The following is a 25099-nucleotide window of genomic DNA, read 5'->3' on the forward strand; positions in this document are numbered from 1 at the left end:
ATCGTTCAGCGAGTGTTTGTTAAACGCCTCTCGTGTGGGAGGCGCCAGGGAAGGATAGGTACTGAACGGGGATATAAAAGCAAAAATTTTTGTTTCTGGAGCAGAGTGATGTAGTGAAAATAGGATTAACTTGGCATTATCACTAACTAGCTCCCCCCGCCTTGTTAATATTGTGAGAATTAAATTGACAAGTGTATGTAAAACTGCTCTTAAACTGTCGTGCTCTATGGATTTAAGGTGGTTGTCTTTTATTATCTTCAGTATTTCTTGCTGATTCTTTTGAAACCATTTGCTGATATATTTGATAAAGAACTCTACTGTTTTTATAATAAATAAATGCATGTTGCTGATAATACAATTTTATATAAGGTGATTAGCAGAATTAGATTCTGTACTGGAGGCTTTTACCCGAGATGATGTGGGAGACACAGAACACTCAGATTTACTGTCGCTTTTCCGTTCTAGGTCGACTGCGCGTTGTCACTCATTCGACTTGGAATGGAGCGGAACATTCCCGGTTTGCTGGCTCTGTGTGATAATTTGGTTACTCTGGAAGCTTTGGTTTATGAAGCCGGGTGTGATCTAACCCTAACCTTGAAAGAACTCCAGCAGATGAAAGACATTGAAAAACTAAGACTACTGATGAATAGTGTAGGTTTTGTTTGAACTTTATTCTTAAGCATTCCCTATGTACTTTGATTAATATGGGTCTCAAAGCCAAAGATAAAATGTCCTCCAAACCCGAGCAGTTAGTATATAAAGGAGGGTTTCTTGACTTAAAAAATAAATAAGAATAAAAAATAAATTAAAAATAAAAAAATAAAAAATAAATTTAAAAAATCCAATTTTTGAATAAATTACTGAAAGCATCCCCAGATTATTTTGACTCTTTTGGTACCTTGCTTGCCCTTTATTCATACTCCTCTGTGTATAACTTTTTTTTTTCTTTTAGCTAGGCATATTTCTAAGCTAGCTGACCATTCTAATAATCATGTTTCTAGTCCTTCACTAATGTTAAAATTCCCAATTGCATATATATTTCACTTACACTGAGGTACTGGAGGTCAGAGGGCCAGGTGCTTGTGTGAAGAAAACATCTTGGCTTAGGGGTTCATAACTTTAGGAGAATTTGCCCAGCACTTTTATATTCTTCTTGGGTCACCCTGGGGAGAAAGTGCACTGCCCCATGCTAGGACCTTGTTTCTGCTGAGCCCACTGAACAGAGAGAGACACCTCTGAGACAAGAATGATGGGGCTGCGGGGGCACCAGCTGTCAAGGATGCCCCATGTAGTTTTTGCTCTTGGGTAGCCTGGTTCCAATGGGCCGGATGAGGGGACGAGTCATGGCTGCCCTGTCTGTTCTTTTTTCTCCCTGACTCTTTTCTTTTTTCTTTTCTTTTCTTTCTCCTGTGCTCTTTTTCATCTTCCTTCCTTTTCCTTCTCGTCATCTTTCTCCCTCGGGCCCTCCCTTCCCTTTCTCTTTATAATTTCCCCCCTCTGATAACCCAGCCAGTGAAAATTGATTTGTGTTATAGGTAAGAATCCTTTTATGGGATTTAGGACTATCTTCTGGGATAATTAAAAGAAGGAATTGTGTAATTTCAGGGAGAATGAGTAAAATCATGTGTGTCATTGGAGTTTTGTGAAGGTGGATGTAAAGGGGCAAAACAAACAGAAAAAGGAAAAGGAAGGGAGAGATTCTGGGATTTTATACAGAAGACGGTCCTCAAGTGGTTCCCTTCTAGAGCTTTTCAGTGCTCCTGTCTCTGTCTCTGTTTTTTTCTGTTTTACTCTTCCTGTCTGTGGTCACTCTCTCTCTCTCTCTCTCTGCGCGCGCGCGCACACACACACACACACACACACACTTTTTTTTGGTAAAATCTCTCTTTGCCCTGGAAGATCTCATGTTGAAGTTGTAGTAGTAGCGTGTTGGTCTTCCAGAGCAGAGCTTAGGCTGTGAGGGACCCAGAGTGACCATGGTCCTGCAGAGACGGGCCGAACCGCTGTTAGCTCTACCAGCCCCAGGCAGAAGATGATTCTCCTGCTACTTCTCAGCCTGCCTGGGAGAGGGGAACTGGAGTGTCTGTTTTAGTAAGTGTTGGGCTTCTACCGTTCAACATTAGTCTGATTATGTGTGCATTTTAGAACTTGTCTGTATAATCAGGTGTTTAATGTGTTTGTTTTGGTGAATTGTATTTTCAGTGTTCTGAGGACAAATACGTGACAAGTGCCTACCAGTGGATGGTCCCCTTTCTTCATCGTTGTGAGAAACAGTGTCCTGGTGTGGCTAATGGGCTGTTAAAGGAGTATTTAGTAACGTTAGCTAAAGGGGACTTAAAGTTCCCCCTGAAGATATTTCAGCATTCCAAACCAGATGTAAGTAGAAACTCTAAACTCTTAAGAACCTCAGCATTTCTTCCTCTGCAGAATTAGGTTTTGTCAATGTGTTATAATAGACTTTATAAGTAATTTCCCTTTAAACAGAAAAGGATATGGTTGTCATGTTTTTCTGTTCTTGTATTATTTTATTATTTAAATTTTATTTAAAATCAATGAATGTATAGTGTATTATTAGTTTCAGAGGTAGAGTTTAGTGATTCATCATTTGCATATAACACCCAGTGCTCATCACATCAAGTGCCCTCCTTAATGTCCGTCACCCAGTTACACTGTCATTCCCCATCCACATCACCTCCAGCAACCCTCGTGTGTTTCCTAGAATTCAGGGTCTGTTATGGTTTGCTTCCCTCTCAATTTGATCTTACTTTGTTTTTCCTTCCCTTCCCCTATGTTACTCTGTTTTACTTCTTAAATTCCACATATGAGTGAAATCATAGGTTGTCATGTTATTCTTTAAACATGTTTCAATTCGGTCAAACAATTTTTTAGAAGTTCATATATTTATTTTGATTTGTTTATTCCAAAGTTTGTTGACTTTCTGTTTCTACTGATTGATATATATCAAGACCAAAAATGCTAATAGCTGATAGATAACTGAATTCTTACTATAGACAGGTACTGTACAAGTGTTAACTCAATTAATCCTTATAACAATCCTTGAGGTGGGTAATTTTATTAATAATTGGAGGGAAAGAAGAATTGTGATATAGGGTGGTCAGGCAGTTGCCCAGGGTCACACGGTAAGGAGTGGAATCTGGATTCATGCATAGGTCTTCCAGTTTCACAGCGGTGTTCTTCATCATTAAGCTGTACCCTAACACCAGTAGAAGAAGACACATTCTTGCCCTTTAGGACCTTCAAAATGTTGATGAAAATCTTTAGAATCTCATAAGGAAATCTATAATTATTCTTAATAATTTTTATATTTGCTTAAGAGTACCATATAGTTGACTCTCAAACAACAGAGCGTTTAGGGGCGCCAGCCCCCCGCCCCCTATGCGGGCAAAAATCCATGTATAATTTTTGACTCCCTCTAAACTTAACGATCAGTAGCCTACTGTCGACCTTACCAATGACATAGACAATTGATTATTTTTAGAAAACAGTAAGCTAGAGAAAGGAAAATGTTATTAAAGTCATACGGAAGACAAAATACATTTACAAGACTGTGCTGTATTTATAAAGAAAGAATTGGCTTGTAAGTGGACCCACGCAATTCAAGGGTCAACCGTATTTATAGCTCTGTACTTCCACAGAATTCAGATGGCTGTTCAGATTCATTGGCAGTAAGTCATTTTATTAAGTGCAGCATACTTTTACAAAGTAAATAACCTCTTAATTTAGCCATAAATCAAATATGCTGCTTTAAGAGACAGTGGCTCCCTTTCTGTTGGAGGGGGCTCAAGCAGGAAGCAGGCTAGTACAGTCACTGTAAGGCACTGACTTTGTTGTGAGATTCTTCAAAGCGTTGGATTGGGTTGCAAGCAGAAGCTATTGAAGGCCTCTTTCGATCCTAAATTCTAATTGAGTGCACTTCCTTGAGCTAGCCAGTCTGAAGTCCTCAGAAGTGTATGGTCACAGACCATATAATCAAGATAGAGAAAGGAAGCATTGCTTAGCGAACCTTACACATTTTTTTGGTTTCTGAAAGGGTTGTCAAACATGTATCTGTTCTTTGGCTATTTAAAAGTTTCCATCTTCTCATAAGCAGTTCCCACTTAGTATTCAGATTTTGAATTTGGGGTGGTTTGCTGGGAGCCGAGGGTGGGTTGCTTATGACAGCAGAATCTGTGTGAGCAGCAGGATGGATTGAATATGAATGTTTTATGAGGAAGAAAGCAGTGACTTTAAATTCCTTCCAGTAATCTTGTTTGTGATACTTCTTCCTTACAGAGTCTTGTAAATCCTTTGTATGTCATCAGCTTTTTGTTGTTTTTACTTGGCAATTTAGCACGTGTCTTTTGAATAAAACATACAGCCATTTGCTTTTGTTGAAATATGTAAACATCAAAGCAGAAAACAATGGTGAGGCTGGGCTCTTCCTTTCCAATCTGTCCTCTTTATCTCTATCAATATTATCTTTCCCCAACGGAAATTTGATCATGTTATGATCTGTGGGAAACCAGTGTCTACAAGGCAAACGTTGGGCTCTCTAGAGTGGCTTAGAAGGTTCTCTGTGGTCTGTTTCCAGTCTGTCTCTTTAACTTCATTTCCCTCTGAGAGTGAATGAGCTAGTCTACTCACACTGACCTTCTCATTCTGTCTTCATGCTGTCCAGACTTTCATGCCTCTTTATGCTTTTATAGACTGCTTCCTTTGTTTGGGATGGTCAGCTTCCCTTCACTGACACTTCCCTGTCCTTCAAGATCCTGCTGTCTAAGATTTCTTCTGCTAGGAGACCTATGCCTTACCTGTGCTATGACAGGTCTTGTCCTTGCCTCTGTAATAATGCACGTCAAACTGTGTCATAATTAATGTTCACGTGTTTCTCTTTCCTCCCTTTGTTTCCTATGTGTGTTCTCTATGTCTCATGCATCTGTGTGTTACCAGGGAGTCAGTGCTTTGCAGAGAGCAGGTGCTCAGTAAATTTAGTTAGGGCAAATGATGGGTGAACGATTGAAACTGGGTTTCATTGTGATGCCCTAAACCACTTGATTACATTTGTTTGCTTTAGTAGGAATGTGCTTGGAGCACAGTGTTTATTTTATTTTACTTGACTCTTTACAAAAAGAATGTACCTTGGATCTGCCATGAGTCATGCACGGAGTGTTTATAGTAATATAACAGGAGCAGTGATTTCTGTATCAGACAGCTTAGGCTAAATTATGCTGCATTAACAACTGATCACTAAATCTGAGTAGTTTAGAGCAGCAGACATTCATTTCTCACAAGCAGTGTATAGGCTATGGTTGGGCTTCTGCTGTGTTCCATGTCTTGTTCATTCCAGGACTTGGCTGAAAGAGCAGACCCCTTTTCTAAGCTGTGGCACAGGAGAAAGAGCAAAGTAGAACCACACGATGGCTCTTAAAGCTTAGCTCAAAGTGCGTCCAGTTACATCCTCTCACATTTCACAGGCCAGAGGAAGTCTAGCCAAGCCTGTTGTTAATGAGGCAGGGAAGCATAATCCTGTCTTGGAAAGATGGGAGTGAATACTCGGAAACAATAATACAAACACGTATTTGTCCTTTTAACTGTAGCAGATGCTTCAAACTCTTCCTCTCCTTTATAATATCCTGATTTTATACACTCATCTGTGATTTTAAGCTGCTGTTCTTTATTTGTATGGCTTTGGAAAGTGAATCTTATGAAGGAACTTGGGCGAGTCTGGATGGCGGTGATTTGGGAATAAAATATTCTGCCTTCTTGGGTTCTCAGTCTTCCGTACTAGCATTTTTTTTTTTTTTAATGCATTGTGTATGGGAACTATGGACTTAAAAAAAATGCAGTTTTCTAGGCTGAACCCAGATACAATGAGTGAGAATTTGGGGGCTATGGGCCTGGAATATGCAGCTGATGGTTTACCCAGTGATTCTGATAGAAAGCCTTTCGATCTGTGTTACAAACAATTCCCACTGTTGGTTTGCTGTCCCTCCAGTTCTCGTAGTGCTGCACGTCACTTTCATCTGGTCAGGGATGGAACTGTGTCAAGTTTCAAAAGGACTCTCCTGCTCCCAGTTTCCCATGTTCCCGTAGTGTAGTACTCCAGGGCCCTGAGTTTGGAAGCTCTGGGTGCGGACCAGCAACGGCATAGGTGGGAAAGTCTACTTACCACTTTAAACTCTTACTGCAGTTTCCTGCTTGCCTACTTTGGGTCCACACTCCTGAGGGAATTGAAAAGTGCCTCTGCAACCATGCAGTTGGGTATGATAGCCTCCGGCCATGGGTGGCTACATAAATTAAAATAATAAAATAAAGTAATTAATTTCTTCAGTCTCACTAGTTTTCTGTTACTTCTAGTACTATGTAATTACAAACAGTGCTATAATGAATAACCTTGTTCATATATGTTTATGTGTCTTTGGTGTACCTTCAAGGTGTATTTCTCGAAGGGGCTTCTTGAGCCTAAAGGCAGAGGTCATGTTGCTGCTGCCAGATTTCTCCGCAGAGGGCTTGGTCCTGTTGACATTCCCATCAGCATGTAGGAGCATGCCTATTTCTCCACAACGTCGTGGACAGAATTGGTCGCTGTATTTAAAAAATTTTGCCAGTGTGGTAGGTGAAAAGTGGCATTTCAGTGTTGTTTTAATTTGCATTTCTTTAATTTTGAGTAAATTAGAACATTTCCTCATATAATTGAGGGGGTTATCTCTTTTTTGGTGAATTGTCCATCATGTCTTTCCCCCATTTTTCACTTGGACTTTTGTTCCGTTGTGATTTACTTTTGTAGAAATTCAGATTTATTGGTGTAATTAGCCCTTTTTTTTTGGTGGTATGTATTGTGTATATTTCTCCCAGTTGGTAGGCTGTCTTATGACTTTGTTTATGGTGATTCGTGTCAGGCAGAATTTTTATCTTTTTATTTATGTGTAGTCAAATTGAGCAATCTTTTATTGCCTCTGTATTTTGAGTCATGGTGAGAAAGCCTTTTCTTAGTCCAAGGTTAAAGAAGAATTCACTCATTTTCTTTCAGTACTTATGGTTTTATTTTTATGTTTAGGTCAGTAATTTACTTGGAGTTCATTCTTTTGTATGGTGAGATGTGGATCTAATTTTTTTCCCCCCAGATGGCTACCTAGTTGTCCCAACACCATTTATTAAGAATTTTGTCTTTTCTTAAGTGATGCCACTTTTGTCATACCAAATTTCCATTTGTTGGTTAGTCTCATTCTAGAGTTCTTATATGGTTACTGGCTTGTCCGTACACTAGAAGCACACTGTTGTATTTTGTATTTTGTTTATTTAATTTTTTTTTAGATTTTATTTATTTATTTATTAGAGTGAGAGAGAAAGCAAGCAAGCAGGGGGAGAGACAGAGGAGGAAGGAGAAGGACAAGCAGACTCTGTGCTGAGTGCAGAGCCCCATGTAGGGCTTGATCTCAGGACCCTGAAATCATGACCTGATCTGAAATCGAGAGTTGGATGCTTAACCAGCTGAGCCATCTAGGTGCCCCTAGGGGCACTATGTTTTAATTCTAGAGATCTTATAATGGGTTTGTAAAGTGTGGTAAGGGTAGTATTCCTCTGTAGTTTTTTTCCCCAGGTTTTTAGTTTAGTTTAGTTTTTAAAAGATATTCTTATATGTTTGTTTCTCCATCTGAACTTTTGTAACAACTTGGCTAATTCCATAAAACAGCTTGTTGGTATATTTACTGTGATTATATTAAATTTATGAATTGGCGAGACCAATATCTTTATAATGTTCAGTCATCCTATTCAAGAAGAAGGGGTGTCATTCTGTTTGTTCATGCCTTTTTTAACTGTCTTTCAGGAGTGTTTGAAAAATGTTCCTCATGTAGGTCTTGAACATTTCTTGATAAACTTATTCCTAAGCATTTAATTTTCTGCTTCTGTTTTAAATCGAGTTTTCCCTACCTTCAGTCCTCTGTCTGTTGTTTCTGTACATGAAAGCTGTTCATTTTGTATGTTAATTTTGCGTTCTGCCACTTCACTAATTTTTTGCATTGCTTCATTCTCTGGGGTTTTCCAGGTATCATATCTTATCATTTGTTCTTTATCTGCTTCTCTGTAGTGCATAATTTTAAGACCATTTAAAAAAAACAAATTATAACTTTTTTTAATGTTTTTTTATTATATTATGTTAGTCACCATACAGTACATCCCTGGTTTCCGATGTAAAATTCGATGATTCATTAGTTGCGTATAACACCCAGTGCACCATGCAACATGTGCCCTCCTCACTACCCATCACCAGTCAGTCCCATTCCCCCACCCCACTCCTTTCTGAAGCCCTCAGTTTGTTTCTCAGAGTCCATAGTCTCTCATGCTTCATTCCCCCTCCTGATTACCCCCCCTTTCTTTATCCCTTTCTTCCCCTACCGATCTTCCTAGTTCTTATGTTCCATAGATGACAGAAATCATATGATAATTGTCCTTCTCTGCTTGACTTATTTCACTTAGCATTATCTCCTCCAGTGCCGTCCATGTTGCAGCAAATGTTGAGAAATCGTTCTTTCTGATAGCTGAGTAATATTCCATTGTATATATGGACCACAACTTCTTAATCCAGTCATCTGTTGAAGGGCATCTCGGCTCCTTCCATGATTTAGCTATTGTGGACATTGCTGCTATGAACATTGGGGTGCATATGGCCCTTCTCTTCACTACGTCTGTATCTTTGGGGTAAATACCCAGTAGTGCAATGGCTGGATCATAGGGTAGCTCAATTTTTAACTTTTTAAGGGACCTCCACACTGTTTTCCAGAGTGGCTGTACCAACTTGCATTCCCACCAACAATGTAGGAGGGATCCCCTTTCTCCACATCCTCTCCAGCAATTGTTGTTTCTTGCCTTGTCTATTTTTGCCATTCTAACTGGCGTAAGGTGGTATCTCAGTATGGTTTTGATTTGAATTTCCCTGATGGCTAATGATTTTGAACATTTTTTTCATATGTCTGTTAGCCATTTGTATGTCTTCATTGGAAAAGTGTCTGTTCATATCTTCTGCCCATTTTATGATTTGTTTATTTGTTTCTCGCGTATTGAGTTTGAGAAGTTCTTTGTAGGTCTTGGATACCAGTCCTTTATCTGTAGTGTCATTTGCAAATATATTCTCCCATTCCATGGGCTGCCTCTTAGTTTTTCTGACTGTTTCCTTGGCTGTGCAGAAGCTTTGTATCTTGAGGAAGTCCCACAAGTTCATTTTATCTTTTGTTTCTCTTGCCTTTGGAGATGTGTCATGAAAAAGGTTGCTTTGGCCAATGTCGTAGAGGTTGCTGCCTATGTTCTCCTCTAGAATTTTGATGGATTCCTGTCTCACCTCGAGGTCTTTCATCCATTTGGAGTTTACCTTTGTGAATGGTGTGAGAGAGTGGTCCAGTTTCATTCTTTTGCATGTAGCTGTCCAATTTTCCCAGCTTTTTCCCCATTTATTGAAGAGACTGTCTTTTTTCCACCGGATGTTTTTTCCTGCGTTATCAAAGATTAGTTGCCCAAAGAGCCGACGGTCCATTTCTGGGTTTTCTATTCTGTTCCATTGGTCTATGTGTCTGTTTCTGTGCCAGTACCATGCTGTCTTTGTGATCACGGCTTTGTAGTACAGCTCAAAATACGGCAGTGTGATGCCCCCATCTTTGTTTTTACTTTTCAACAGTTCCCTGGAGATTCGGGGCCTTTTCTGGCTCCGTACAAATTTAAGGACTATTTGTTCCAGGTCTTTGAAAAATGTCATCGGTATTTTGATTGGGATAGCATTGAAAGTGTAGATTGCTCTGGGTAGCATGGACATTTTAACTATGTTAATTCTTCCGATCCATGAGCATGGAATATTTCTCCATGTTTTTGTGTCTTCCTCAATGTCTTTCAAGAGTGATTTATAGTTTCTAGAATATAGGTCCTTTACGTCTCTGGTTAAGTTAACTCCAAGGTGGGGCGCCTGGGTGGCACAGCGGTTAAGCGTCTGCCTTCGGCTCAGGGCGTGATCTCAGCATTATGGGATCGAGCCCCACGTCAGGCTCCTCCGCTATGAGCCTGCTTCTTCCTCTCCCACTCCCCCTGCTTGTGTTCCCACTCTCGCTGGCTGTCTCTATCTCTGTCGAATAAATAAATAAAATCTTAAAAAAAAAAGTTAATTCCAAGGTAACATATGGATTTTGGTGCTATTGTAAATGGGATGGATTCCCTAATTTCTCTTTCTTCAGTCTCATTATTCGTGTATAGAAATACAACTGGTTTCTGAGCATTGATTTTGTATCCCACTACATTACTGAATTGCTCTATTACTTCTAATAGTTTGGGAGTGCATTCTTTTGAGTTTTCCATATAGAATATCATGTCATCTGCTAAGAGAGACAGTTTGACTTCTTCTTTGCCAATTTGGATACCTTTTATCCCTTTTCGTTGTCTGATTGCTGTTGCAAGGACTTCTAGTACTATGTTGAATAATAGTGGCAAGAGTGGGCATCCTTGTCGTGTCCCTGATCTTAAGGGAAAGGCTTCCAGCTTTTCCCCATTGAGAATAATATTTGCTGTAGGCTTTTCATAGATGCTTTTATGAGATTGAGGAATGTGCCCTCTATCCCTACACTCTGAAGGGTTTTAATCAGGAAAGGATGCTGTATTTTGTCAAATGTTTTTTCTGTATCTATTGAGAGAATCATATGATTTTTGGGTTTTTCCTTCTGGATAAAATCTATGACACTGATCAATTTGCGAACGTTGAACCGCCCTTGCTTCCCAGGGATGAATCCCACTTGGTCATGATGGATGATCCTTTTGATGTACTGTTGGATTCTGTTAGCCAGGATCTTGTTGAGGATTTTGACGTTCATATTCATTAGGGAAATCGGTCTGTAATTCTCCTTTTTGATGGGGTCTTTGCCTGGTTTGGGGATCAAGGTAATATTGGCCTCATAGAATGAGTTTGGTAGCTTTCCTTCTGTTTTTATTTTTTGAAATAGCTTTAGGAGAATAGGCATTGTTTCTTCTTTGAATGTTTGGTAGAATTCCCCAGGAAAACCGTCTGGGCCTGGAGTTTTGTTTTTCAGAAGGTTTTTTTTTGTTTTTTTTTTTTTTAATCACTGTTTCATTCTCTTCATAATTAATTGGCCTGTTTAAAAAATCAATTTCTTCCTGTTTCAGTCTTGGTAGTTTATAGGTTTCCAGGAAGGCCTCCATCTCTTCCAGATTGCTTAATTTATTGGCATAAAGCTGTTGATAAAAGTTTCTAATAATCCTTCCAATTTCATTGGTGTTGGTTGTGACCTCTCCCTTTTCATTCATAATTTTATTAATTTGTGTCCTTTATTCTTTTGGATAAGTCTTGCCAGTGGTCTGTCAATTTTATTTATTCTTTCATAGAACCAGCTTCTAGTTCTGTTGATCTGCTCTACTATACTCCTGGTTTCTAATTCATTGATTTCTGCTCTAATCTTGGTCAAGTGCTTCCTCGTGAGTGGATTAGGCCTGTCCCTCTATTGCTGTTCCAGCTTCTTGAGGTGAGAATATAAAAACCGCATTTTAGGTTTTTCTATTCTTTTGAGTGAGGCTTGGGTGGCTATGTATTTCCCTCTTAGCACTGCCTTTGCAGTATCCCATAGGTTTTGGACCATTGTGTTTTCATTCTCGTTAGTCTCCATAAATTGTTTAAATTGATTTTTGATTCCCTGGTTTATCGAATCATTCTTGAGCAGGATGGTTCTTAGTCTCCAAGTGTTTGAGTTTCTTCCAAATTTTTCCTTACGGTTGAGTTCCAATTTCAAAGCGTTGTGGTCTGAGAATATGCAGGGAATAATTTCAGTCTTTTGGTATCGGTTGAGACCTGTTTTGTGTCCCAGAACATGGTCTATTCTTGAGAATGTTCCATGGGCATTAGAATAGAATGAGTATTCTTTGGTTCTGGGGTGTAGTGTTCTATATATATCTATGAGGTCCCAACTCGTCGAGTATGGCATTCAAAGCTCTTGTTTCTATGTTGGTTTTCTGCTCTGGTGCTCTGTCTATTGCTGATAGTGAAGTGTTGAGGTCCCCTCCGATTAACGTATTTTTATCTATTTGTCTCTCTATTCTGGTTAAGAGTTGGCTTGTGTATCTTGCTGCTCCCCTGGTGGGGGCATATATATTTATAATTGTCATATCCACTTGTTGGACACATCCTTTAAGAATAATATAGTGCCCTTCTGTGTCTCTAACTATAGTCTTTCGTTTAAAATCCAATCTGTCTGATATGAGAATTGCTACCCCAGCTTTCTTTTGAGGTCCATTGGTGTGAAAGATGGTATTCCATCCCTTTACTTTCAGTGTGAATGTATCTTTAGGTTCAAAATGATTCTCTTGTAGACAGGAAACGGATGGGTCATGTCTTTTTATCCAGTCTTCAACCCTGTGGCCTTTTATGGGAGCATTTAGGCCATTTGCATTGAGACTGATTATTGAGAGATATGATTTTAATGATTCCATGTTGCCAGTAAGGTCTTTGTTTCTATAGATTGTGACTTTCTGTTCTGTGTCACTCTTGGGGACTTTTTACTTTTATAGAACCCCCCCTTAATATCTCCTGTAGGGCTGGTTTCGTGGTTACGAAATTGGTCAATGACTGGCGATTCTGGAACGTCTTTATTTGTCCATCCATTCTGAATGACAGCCTTGCTGGATAAAGGATCCTTGGCTGCATGTTTTTCTCTGAAAGAGCTTTAAAAATGCCCCTCTACACACCCTTTCTCTCATTCCAGGTCTTTGTAGACAGGTCTGACGTAATTCTGATACCTTTGCCTTGGTATGTGAGAAGTTTCTTTGCCCTGGCTGCTTTCAATACTGTATCCTTGGATCTAATATTTGCGAATTGGACTTGAGATGACATGGCATAGGTTTGTCGTGGTTGAGCTTGGGCGGGTTCCTCTCTGCCTCTTGGACATGAATGCTTGTTTCCTTTGCTAGATTAGGGAAGTTTTCAGCTACAATTTGTTCAAATATCTCTTGTAGACCTCTGTTTTTCTCCACCCCCTCGGGGATGCCGATGATTCTGACATTGGAAGGTTTCATTGAGTCAGTAATCTCTCGTAACCTAATTTCTTGAGATTGGATTTTTTTGAGTCCAGATTTATTTTATCTTTCTCTTCTAAGTCATCCTCCAATTCACCGATATGTTCTTCTGCCTCATTCACCCTGTCCGTCAGAGCCTCTACTTTTGACTGCATGTGAGTCATAGAGTTTTTAATTTCTGCCATATTTCCTCTCATTTCCGCCTTTAGAGATTCTATATTCACATTAACATTTTCGTTAAAACTTTTTTCAAGTCTACACATCATCTTGACCATTGTTACTCTGAATTCCATTTCTGATAATTTGGTTATATCCATATCCATTAATTCTGTGGCAGAGGCCACAGACTCATTGTCTTTTCTTTGCTGGGGTGGATTTCTCCTTCTCATCATTCTAATGAGGAGAGGTTGCGGGGTTGTCCAGAGCCCAAATTATTGACCAGGACCCACGTAGTGCACCCTTGTTTTATAGGGATCTCAGGGATGTGGGCTTCTTGATTTTTCAGCCTGCCTTCTGGGGGAGGGGCCTGTTGTGCCGATACTCAGGCAACCCTGTTTGGGTAGAGTCTCCGTGTCCCCTGCGAGGGGAGATGGGGATGGGCACACTGTGAGCCGGTATTTCCAGGCTTTTGTTCTCTGGCGGCTTTCCCTGGTGGTTTGCTGTGCCTCTTCTGAGAGTCAGATTAGCAGTAGCGGAATCTCGGCCTCTGTCTCAGAACAGAGGGATAGCGGACCATTCTCCACTGATGTTCTGGCCACTTTAACTCTGTTTCTGTTGGTGCTGTTCAACCCTGCAGCATCCCGGTTTGTGCACCCCACACCCGGCGTCCCAGCCCTCACTTCCAGGCCCGGCGCGTCTCTGTCCTTTGTGTTTCTAACACCACCAGCTGCCCCGCGTGCTCCCGGAGCTCCCGGTCTCAGTTTGGTTCCAGTGAGCGCACCGGAGCTCCGTTTCAGTCTGGTGGCGCGCGTTCTCTGGCTCATGGTCTCAGTCTGCTCTCTTGCAGGTGCCCCCCGCGAGTCCGCCTGCTCCCCCGTGCCAGTGGCTACCGCTTCCCGGCGCCCAAACGCGGTGGCTCCCTCCACCTTCCGTTTATCTTCTGATATCTGTGTGCGGTTTCACGGCTCCCTGCTTCGTACCTCAATACTCAGTGCTGGAGATGTTCATTTGTAGAGATCCAGATGTATCTTTCTGCGTCTCATGCTGATTCCGTGGATGTCAGGCTGGTCTGGTACCTGTCCAACTCTACTCAGGGGACCAGCTGAAAAAGTGGTCCCCTACTCCTCCGCCATCTTAACTCTCCCCAAATTATAAGTTTCTGACATCTCACCTTGCGATGCAGTATGGAAAATAATCTGCTGCCCATAGTAGGGAAGACTTACTGACTTCTAGAAAATTTTAGAGGGGCTCTCTTCTATCAGCTTGAGATGGGGCAAATGATGGTTTATGTTACCAGTGAAATATTAGGATGGGAGTGATGGAAATAAGAGGAAGTGTGTCTTATACTTTATGAAGTTAGACATCTTGTAGGGAGTTGAACAGAGCAAGAATAGAACGTGTCTTAAAAGTTTGAGTATTACGACTTATATCCATAATAGATTGTATTAAGAAAGATACGCTAAATGGCACAGGAAGAGAACAAAAAGAAGCCATAGGAATACAGGGAGGGAAAAGGATCTATGTGTGAGAGTAGTATGAGGATGTGCTCATTGGACCAGCATTTATGGAGCTTATGGAAGAGACTAGAAATCTGGGAAAGCCCAGTTGAAGTCAGAGTCAAATAGAGATAAAGCAGCATTATCAGGGAGATTTTAGATAGGGCAAGACTACGTTTTTTGAGAAGTTCCATGTAGGAATAGAATAAGACAAGGAGACAAAAGTCTAATATTATGTTTACATAAAGCAAGTAATTTAATTTGCGTGAACTAAAATATGCATAGTGGTTCAAAGGACGGGAAGGGTGAGTTGGCACCAGGTCATGAAGGAACTTGAGTGGAAGGAAAAGCCTCACATTGTAGGGCTACTAAGGGTTTTCAACAGAAGATTTTGAACATATGTGATCAATTGTGGATTCTAGAACATTTAACTTCCAAGTGATACTTGAATGTTACAGGGAGGGAAAGACAGGAAGCAGGGAAATAAAGGAAACAGTCATGGAGTTTGGCTTCTGTTTCAGTTGGTTTTCCAATTTATTCCTTACAACTGAAACTGGTTTGTATTTTTTTACTTTTCCTGTGTGAGTTGTTTATGACTGTAGTTTTCCTCCATCTCTCCCATTCTTCCTGTATGTGAAGTTTTCCTGCAGGACCAGGAGAGCCTGTGTCGCTTGGTATGGGCTCTAGAGCCGGCTGCCTGCATTAGACTCCTGGGCTGACCAGGACCAGCTCTGTGCCTTGAGCAAGTAACGTGTCTTGTCATTGGCCCAGCGTCCCCTCTTTGGAAAACTGAGATAGGACCAGTATTAACCGTACAGGATGGTTTGAGGAATTATGAATGAATGCATGTGAAGCACATAGAAATAGTACCTGGCACACAATAAGAAATTAGAAAAAGTTAGCGATTTTAATTAACTTTTAATAAGAATTACTTTTATTGTGCTCTGTTTGTTTCACCAGTCTGCCACTGTGCAACCTTGGATAACTCTGTCAGATGTCATGTCAAATTAACAATATGTTTCTTTCTTAACACCTTGAAGAAATGTATCTATCTCCTTTAACCCTCCTACTTCAGGAAACTTCACTTCTTTGTAACTTGAATGTTTCTTCTTCCCATCTATTGATGTGATTTTTCTACTGAGAAGATGCCTTTGTTTGGCAGCTTCTCTCTAGCACTTACCTGTTTTGTGAGTTTCTACTAAAATGTTGAAAACCACTAGCTCTTTATTATGGAAATTACTTTAAACTTATTTTGTCATTAAATAGGGCTCTAAGAATATAGTTTCAACTTTCCATTTTGGAGCCTTTGGTAATAATGGAAGTATTCTTCATGTATTAATTTAATCCTCACAACAATGATATTTAGGAAGATGTAATATCCAGTAAGATGAGAAGTAGAGATGAGAAAAAGAAGGGACAAATACAGTAATTTTATATCCCAGAAAATAAGAAAGAGAGTCTGGTTTGCGGTAGGAAGCATGTATCCTGTGGAGACAGTGACAGTAGTAGCCGGCTTCCTGCATCAGAGTGTGTTTTGTGATATCAGTATTACTGCATTGCAATGTGACTTCTTCTGAATAGAATGTCAGTACTGTTTAGTTACATGACTAATATATAATGCATACTGAAAAATAGTAGGTTCGAACATCTCTGAATATTAGTTAAGGAATTTTATATATTTTTATAATTGAAACACATAAAATTTGGCTTTAGGGTTAGAAATGTTTCTAATGAATTGCCTTTTTAATTCACTGTGTTTCATCTATCTACTTTATCCTGAATGGGTCATAAATTGAAGAATCTGTTTTTAGCAGATGCAAAGCTTATGGGTACAAATTATCTTTTCTAGCTCATTCTGTAATTAAAATGTGATTTCATTTAGAATTATTAAAGACCCCAAAAGTCTGTAAGCTAAAGAAAAAGCAAGATTTGTTTTTGCAGCTGATTAATTGCACTATTTAATATTCTATTGACAGTTGCACTGGGCTATGGAAAAACTGACTGTAAATCTACTGACGTTTAGTACAGCATGCTTTATTTTCTCTAGCTGCAGCAAAAAATTATTCCTGATCAGGACGAACTGATGGCAGTAGCTCTAGAGTGCATCTACAGCTGTGAACGAAGTGACCAGCTGTCTCTTTGCTATGACATATTAGAGTGTCTTCCACAAAGAGGATACGGGTAAGAACCTACAGCGTTCCAGCCTTATTGTTGTCTTTTCATCCTAACAGCTAAAATGAAAATGTTGCTTCCCACAGTGTTCATTAGACAGCATTTTGGGAATATAAAAAATATACAGAGAAGAAAATGGAATCATCTGCAAACCTGTTGCCTAGAGATAAACTTGTTTTTCTAGCAGTATGTGAGCAGTCACTATAATTTTGTCATCCTTGATAAATTATCCATTAAAAAACAAAAATATCACCACCACCACAACAAAAAATACTTTGTTTTTAGTGGGTAGACAGTGATGTCTCTGTTTGAAATTGTGTTTCTAATTAAGCATTTCTCATATTGATGGGCTCGTAGTATTCTGTGAATTATTTGTTCGTGGCCCTTGGCTATAATAATCGTGTTTAAGTAGTGTATGAATATACATAATTTTATTTTACTTTTTCTTTCAGTTTTATTGAGATATACGGTGCTGTATGTTAATTATAAGTTTGAGGCGTTCGTCGTATTAACAACATACATCGTGAAATGACCATAGTCAGTTTAGTTAACATCCATTGTCTGATACAGATACAAAAAAAAGAAAAGTTTTTTACCTCGTGATGAGATCTTTTACTCTCATAACAACTTTCGAATATAATATATAGCAGTGTTTGGGTCGTTTTCAGTCAGTTTCCCAAATTGTTCCTTGATTGGAACATGTTGTACATTGTAAGTCATCACAGTGCATTGTGTTCCCTGTACTTACTATCGTAGACCTGGAAGTTTATACCTTTTGACCACCTTTATCCAGTTCCCACGCCTCCCACTCCCACCTCAGGTAACCACGAATCCAGTCTTTTTCTATGAGTTTATTGTTGTTGTTGTTTTGAGTTTTTTAAGATTCCACATATAAGTGAGATCATCATACGGTATTTGTCTTTCTTTGACTTCTTTCAGTTAGTATAACGCCCTCGAAGTCTGTCCATGTTGTCATAAATGGCAGGATTTCCTTCTTTTTTTTTAATGACTGAATCGTATTCTATTGTGTATATGTAACTGGCACATTTTCGTGCTTCGTACATCTGTCGGATGGGCACTTAGGTTGTTTCTAGTCAGTCTTGGCTACTGTGACTAATGCTGCTCCCTCTCTTTTCCTCCTAAGGAAATTTTTATTTTTTTGTGAAATGAATGATAGAAATCACCAATTTTGCACCCCACTGTGAAATAATTGTTTCATGCAGTCACTAGTGGTTCTGCAATCAGGTGAAAGATTGATGGGTAAAGGATATTTGCATGGTACCAAAGTTATCACCACAGCTACTTCATTTATTTTTTTGTCATTGTAAAGGGGAAATTTAGCTTTGTAAAATAGAAGTCTGACTGCCATCACCTTTAATCATGCTACCAAATGCACTATCACGATCAGCCTGGTGTTACGTGCCTCCTGGCGAGATGCCAATATTAAGTAAAGTTGTTCATTCTTAATCTAATCAGTCCTTTGGGCCGAACTTCAGGTTTACAGGGAATGCAGAGAATAGGGGAACAAGTTAAATCACACCATGAAGGAAACAGTCAAATGCAAAGTGTGAGACTCTCTGCAAGTCAGCTGGTCTTTTCACTTTGAAAAGTCTGTGTCGTGGAGGTGCTGATCTAACATCAAGGAGTCTGGGGCACCTGGCTGGCTCAGTCAGGAGAGCATGTGACTCTTAATCTCAGGGTCGTGAGTTTGAGCCCTACATTGGATGTAGAGATGACTTAATTAAAAAAAAATTAAAAAAATGAAATCAAGGAGTTCAAAGAGACATAATCCTCTCCTAATTTTTAACTATAAAGTAATGTATGCACAAAATGAAAGCTAGGGAATTGAAAAACTTGTAATTGATAAATAGCTGTTTGCTACCCCACCTTCCCCATGCTTGAATACCTGTGTCCTCACAGGAAACACTTACATTAAGGATGTTTTTCTTCTGGTCTTTGCCTGCCTCCTCCAAGACAGCTCACGTTGTGACTGCAGTTTTACATGACTATCGACTTCCTTTTGTGGAAGTCTACCCATCCCCCATACCGACTTCTACCATTTTTTCAGTGTAGTTAGGTAGTATTTTCATCATTATGTTATGTAAATATTATTTCTACAGAGCTGGGTATCATTATATTTCCTTTGTATGCAACTTCTTGTTTTTCCTGGATTTTTTTTTCCTTTTTTTAGAAATCACCTTTTCCTTTTTTGTTGTTTTATTTGTTTTCATCTATTTCCTTTTCTCTTCTAATGGAAATAGGTAACATTTTTCTGTGGTCAGACATATCTCAGTTCCTTCCCTTTTTCCCATTTTCTCTCCCTTTCTACCTTTTGGAACATCCTTCTTGGAATTGTCTTTTCTCTTGCTTCAGTGTGAATCAGGTGTCCCATATTCTGCACAACTGCCATTCTGCGACTTTGGTTTGCCTCTCTCTTGGGCTACGTATTGCATTTCTGGAATTTCTTTTCTCCTTCCTTCACTTATTCTCTCATTTTGATAGAACACAATCTTAATAGCTTCCTATCAAAGATTACATGGAGGCATTTTTATTTTGAGACTGCCTCATGTCAGAAAGATACCACAGTTGCCCCCTTGAGCTTGATAGAAACCTTGGCTATGTATGCAGTTCTAGGTTTATAATCATCTTTTCCTTGTGAGTTTTGAAGGCATCAGTCTTGTCCTCTCCTCCGAGGATTGTCGAGTAGTCCTGTAGCATTGTAAATCACTACTTTATAGATGGCTTCCCTTCCTTTTTGGATATTGCAGTACCTTCTCTTCATCTCTAATGTTCTGAAATATCATAAGGATGTGTTTTATTGTGACTCTAAATTTGTTGTGTTGATCATTTAGTCTGTTCCAATCTGGAAACACCTGCCCTTTAGAGCTTTGGGAAATTTTCTTATATTCTTTCCTTGATAAGTTTCCTTGCTAATTTTATTTGTTTTCTTTCTTTCTTTCTTTCTTTCTTTCTTTCTTTCTTTCTTTCTTTCTTTCTTCTTCTTTATTTACTGCCCTTTTTATTCTTTTTCCTGTTTTTTGATGCTTTGTTAAATGATCTGGGAGTTTCTTCAGTTTTATCTTTTCATCCATCTTTCAAATTTTAAAATTTATTTTGACTTTCTTATTTATTTTATTTTATTTTATTTTTTAAAGATTTTATTTATTTATTTGACAGAGAGAGACAGCCAGCGAGAGAGGGAACACAAGCAGGGGGAGTGGGAGAGGAAGAAGCAGGCTCATAGCAGAGGAGCCTGATGTGGGGCTCGATCCCAGAATGCCGGGATCATACCCGGAGCCGAAGGCAGACGCTTTAACTACTGTACCACCCAGGCACCCCTTGACTTTCTTATTTAAATTCTAGGAACTTTTAAAATAAGATAGTATCCTAGTCTTGTTGCAAAGATGCACACCTGCCTCTTCCTCTACTCCCTGCACTACCCACTCTCTCACCAGGGTCTCTCATTTTTCACAACCTGTTTGTTTATCTGCCTTTACTGTTAGGGACTTTCCTCCATGTTGAGTGATTCTTGACCATTAATTGATATCTAAGACCCTAAAAAGCTGAGCGGAAGCCTTGTGACAAGATAAAGCCTTTTCATTGTAGGAATTGCCTTGTACGTGAGCATCTAGCTTGTCCTCTGTTTCAGTTTGATTTTTTTGCGTAGGGTAGTCTTAGATTCTATTACGGTATAGAAATGTGGGGTAGTTTATAGATCGTGATCATTCATTGCCTCATCGGGGGTCTCAGTACTGACCACGAAGAAGGGATCCAAGCAGTTAGACTTGTCAGTGGTAAAGCTAAATGGAGATTGTAGTAGTGCTTAATACGTCCTTCCCTACCTCAGTCTAGGTTTAGGGAATTTCATGTAGGGAGAGGTAAATCACAGAGGGCCTCAGCATGTGCTTATTACCCAGACCTATACAGATATGACCATAGACTGTCTCAAGTCCTTAGTGAAGAGCAGCAGGAACAGCAGGTGTGCCTCTGGGAGCCCTGGGTCTCTCTGAGAGCCGTGGACTGTCAGTAGGCAGCAAAAGGTTGGTAAAGGGATTGTATGAACAGATTTTATAGCAAAATGTCATTACCCATCATTTAAAACCTCAACCCAGTGGCTATCAGGGTGTTAGTAGTCAAATTGCTCTCCCTAGAGGGTGACAAGAGATGCAGAGCCTTCACTTAATAATATCTGTGTCAGAGAGCAGAAGTAGTGGGGTTTCTTCCTTAAATGGCCTTACTGGGAAACTTGATGGTCTGTCTTTCAGCTTTGTGCCTCTTTGTTTTCCTTAAACCAACTAGTCAAGCTCATTGACTCCCAAGTAACATGTGTAAATTTATTATGTCTGTATTAAGTCTAACGTGTATTAGACTTTGTTTTTCAGTAAAATCAAACTAGCATAAATATCAACTAGAGCTAATCTGTTAATTTTTAAGCAGTAATTTGCCTACCATGAAGTATCAATGGAATTGATTAAAAAAAACCATTTTTTTATGTAAGCATTATAATTACAGAATTAGTGTGTTTTTTAGAGAGTGTGTAGGCTAAGAAATGCCTCTTCTTCTTGGTTTCAGATTAATGATTTTTGATCTAACAGATTTTTTTGGTAAATACAAAAAAGTAGATTGATACTGTCTTGGTTTCCATTTATTTCTTAATGATTATATTTCATATTTATGATTTTCTAAGTTACTTGTAATTTTAAATTAGCCTAGGTTCATCAGTTTTATTCTGCCTGTGGTTAGTTGTTCATTTTTAGTGGTTACATGGTTATTTACCAAATGGTAAATTGTTATGTTTTTTCACCATTTAGGAAATGAACACTTATTTAACCTAACTAAATGTTGTGCATCTTATGTAGGCAGCATATTCCATCTGGCTGAAAAAAAAACTTTAGTAATTATGTTTATGGATGTCAATTCACAAAGGAAAACCCTGTATTCTTGAAAATCAGTGACAAATGTTTATTGTAGAGCTACAAAATATAATTAAAACAATACTACAGTATGTTAATAGAAGGTAGCTGTGACAAGTGACCTTGTGAAGGACTTTAAATGGAACACACCCTAACTTAACACTCTAGTTCAAGGCCTAAAACTTGGTTTGAAAAGATAGTATAATCTTTGTATGAGTAATTGCCCAACAGATTTAGACCAGAAAAGATTGATAGTTTTAAAAATAATGTGTGTGTGTGTGTGTGTGTGTGTGTTCAAGTTAGGACACTTTTAATTTTCTAAGTCCAAAGATTTTTATTGGTTATCTTACTAATAAAACCCTGAGATCTTGCTGGGGTTCAGTTGCATCATTGGCTGGAAGGCACCGGGGAGCATCAGGTGCGGTGGTTCTCCGCTGAGAGCGTTCCCTCCATAGTTGGGGCACAGAACTGTATGGGATGGAAGGGGACTTTTATAGCAGTGTCTCACCTTTGTGACAGATCCCCGCGTTCACTTGTACATGTGTTGTGCCGTCCTACATCTACTCTACTGGCCACATTTTCATTTAGTATATGATCCTTTGCCATGATAATGTTTCTCCTAGTTGCCTGCCCACACGCTTCCTCATAAGGGGCTTACTTTTGATCTCCACCACCTTATAGGAATTATCTAGATAATGGCTGTGCTTCTTTTTGGTTCCTTAATATTGGAGTGGATGCAGAGGGAATGATGTTATGGAAGAAGTCTTCTGAGTATATAGAATCCTAACGGAAACTCCTTAGGGGGTAAGAGATATAGACAGGCCTAGGAGCAAGCCAGTATGCAGGGCCATGCCTCCTAATCTGTTTTATTGGTTAAAAGAACAGAACCAGATGGTGATTTTACCCTTTAACTCTTCTTTAAAAAAAAAAAAAAAAAGAAGAAGACCTAAAATTGATTTATACTGCTTTGTTGCCTTTTGGAAGATTGAACTAAAAGTTCTTCAGGAAATAGTTGTCCATATCACACTAATCAGTAATAGATAATCTTCTAGTCCAGTATTTTTTATCTTAATCTCTTAAGTCATGAAAGATGCTGAAGGCATTCAGGAAATAAGACCAAAATTTTGTCTGGCAGTGTAATATTGTTGTATATTAACTATAAGGGAAACATCATTTCTTTTTTTCACTTGAGTATTGTATTTTATATAAAAAGCTACTACTAAAACTTAATTTTAATTTTTTTCTCTTAATTTTTTAGTCATAAAACAGAGGTAACAAATGCTCTTCATGACATGGTGGACCAACTGGAACAAATTCTCAGGTGAGAAAAACGTTAGTGTGTTGGCTTTGTGCTAATGGAGGAGATCTGTCCAAGAAGCGTTACTTTTCATATGTCTAGTGGTCGTTTGCAGTTTGACTTTCTATTTGACTCTCTTGGGAATGAATTTTCTTAATATGAATGTGCTGCTAGCCTATGGTAGAGTAATAAGAGCCTGGACCTTGAAGACTGATGGACCTGTGTCCAAATGTAGGTATTGCCAATTACAAGCTGTGTGATCTTTGAACCCTGGGTTTTCTTATTTATAGTATCTAACTCATGAGATAATGGAATTAATGTTAGATTAACCATTTAAAGCGTCTCCTACGCAGTAGGTACACAAGAAATGTTAGTTCCTGCAGAGTTATTGCGTCTGTCAGCAAACTATATTTATTATACTCCTGACTTCCGTTTTTAGGCATATTACGTTTGATTGGATATCTGTATTAGATCAAACTGCACTAAAGCCTTCAAGTAACTCTATAGTAATATTCTTCACGGTCAAAATGAAGCATTAAACTTTCTGTCTTGGGGCCTGAAATTCTTAATTTGCCAGTTAGGAAGTCAAATGTTGTTTACTAGTATTTATATGTATATAAGAAGATGCTTGAGTAATTTTAAATATCTGTATTAAAAATGAAATTTTAGGGATAACAAAAAATTTTCCAACACATAATTATAGAATTATAGGTAATACCATCACTTTATAGTGGTGATATGAATAGTAAAGTGTAATAATTTGGAGTCTACTAATTAGAAGTTTTATTCATTCAATTTGAGGGACTTGAGTATAAAATGTTTCAAGTTGTATTTAAGGAAACAGTGTTTTTGCCATATATGTATGGGAGTAGAAAGAAGAACTAATTGTGCACTTTCCTTAGGACATTTGTTTCCTCTATTTATTACTACCTTGCTTGCTGCTTGTTACTTTGTGTTCTGAAAGTTATACAGTTTTGTATTTTCTTGAAAAATTCTTAATAAATCAAGCTCTTTCTTTTCAAGCTTTGCTTGTTTTAGTTTGGCTGTGTCTCTCCTTTCCCCAGTGTCCCTGAGTAGTTAAACATAGCTTGAGTAAAGGTTAGTAGATTAAGTCAATATAGATTTATTCCTTGCAAATTTGCGTGATTACCTTTTTTTTTCCCCTAATGAAACTGAGAAAAGTGATCTCAAAAAGATACAGTGAAATAAACTGTAAACACAGTTTAAGTGTGTTTAAGTGTGTTTACACTTTAAGTGTATTTACAGTTTATTTCACTGTATGTTCCTGGGTGTAACCATGAATGGTACTGATGTCACATTTTGCTCTTACTACCTCAAGGAAACAGTTACACCTGGTCGGTTTCTGGATGATACCCATGTCTTCCCTGTTTAGTTTAAACTACTGACCTTTTAAAATAAGAACTTTTTATTCCTGTTCCACCTCATAGCTACTAATAGTTGAAAAATGTTTTAGCATAATGATGTCAGGGGACGTGACTCATGAAACCTGTCTTTATGACGAGCTACTGAATTCTAGCCAGTCACGCTCTATAAACTCAGTAGTAGTTAATTGAAAAATGTGAGATTTGATGAGGCCAATCATGATATATGTGTGATGCTGATGATTAGGGAATGTGATATCTCAAGAAGATTCATAGGAGACAAAATTTGTGACATATTTTGTATTTTTATCGAATAGATTCTGGAGGGAGATTAAGCCTCGTGATGTTTCTGTGGCTCCAGCTCTAAAATTGTTCATTGCTTTTCTGACAACCTTGCCTATAACAAATTACTCAGGATTGTTCAGAGTTAAAGCTGAATATTGAAATGATAGGTTTAGCTTGTTTTACTGATTTGATGCTTTTAGAGTAGAGGAAAATAATAAAAAATATTTTTAAATAAAGATATGTCATACTTTAAAAAAATGAGTTACTAATTCCAAGTACATTGTAATAAAAGTACAGGAAATAAGATTTGATAAATAATTATTAGCTTTTTTTTTGGTG

At 38.6% G+C, this 25099-nt stretch overlaps 1 protein-coding gene across 1 annotated transcript in view; it reads left to right on the plus strand.

Moving 5' to 3' along the window:
• Positions 1 to 25099, plus strand: part of NBAS (NBAS subunit of NRZ tethering complex) — a 339918-nt gene that overhangs the window by 135679 nt on the left and 179140 nt on the right. The window contains exons 24-27 of the mRNA XM_045807103.2: positions 466 to 651; positions 2203 to 2376; positions 16759 to 16892; positions 23055 to 23117. Of these exons, the coding sequence (XP_045663059.2) occupies positions 466 to 651; positions 2203 to 2376; positions 16759 to 16892; positions 23055 to 23117 (557 nt within the window). The remainder of the gene's footprint in view (positions 1 to 465; positions 652 to 2202; positions 2377 to 16758; positions 16893 to 23054; positions 23118 to 25099) is intronic.

The sequence above is a fragment of the Ursus americanus genome, chromosome 7, assembly GCF_024610735.1.
Source record: "Ursus americanus isolate L20-20 chromosome 7, mUrsAme1.1.p, whole genome shotgun sequence".
Taxonomy (NCBI): domain Eukaryota; kingdom Metazoa; phylum Chordata; class Mammalia; order Carnivora; family Ursidae; genus Ursus; species Ursus americanus.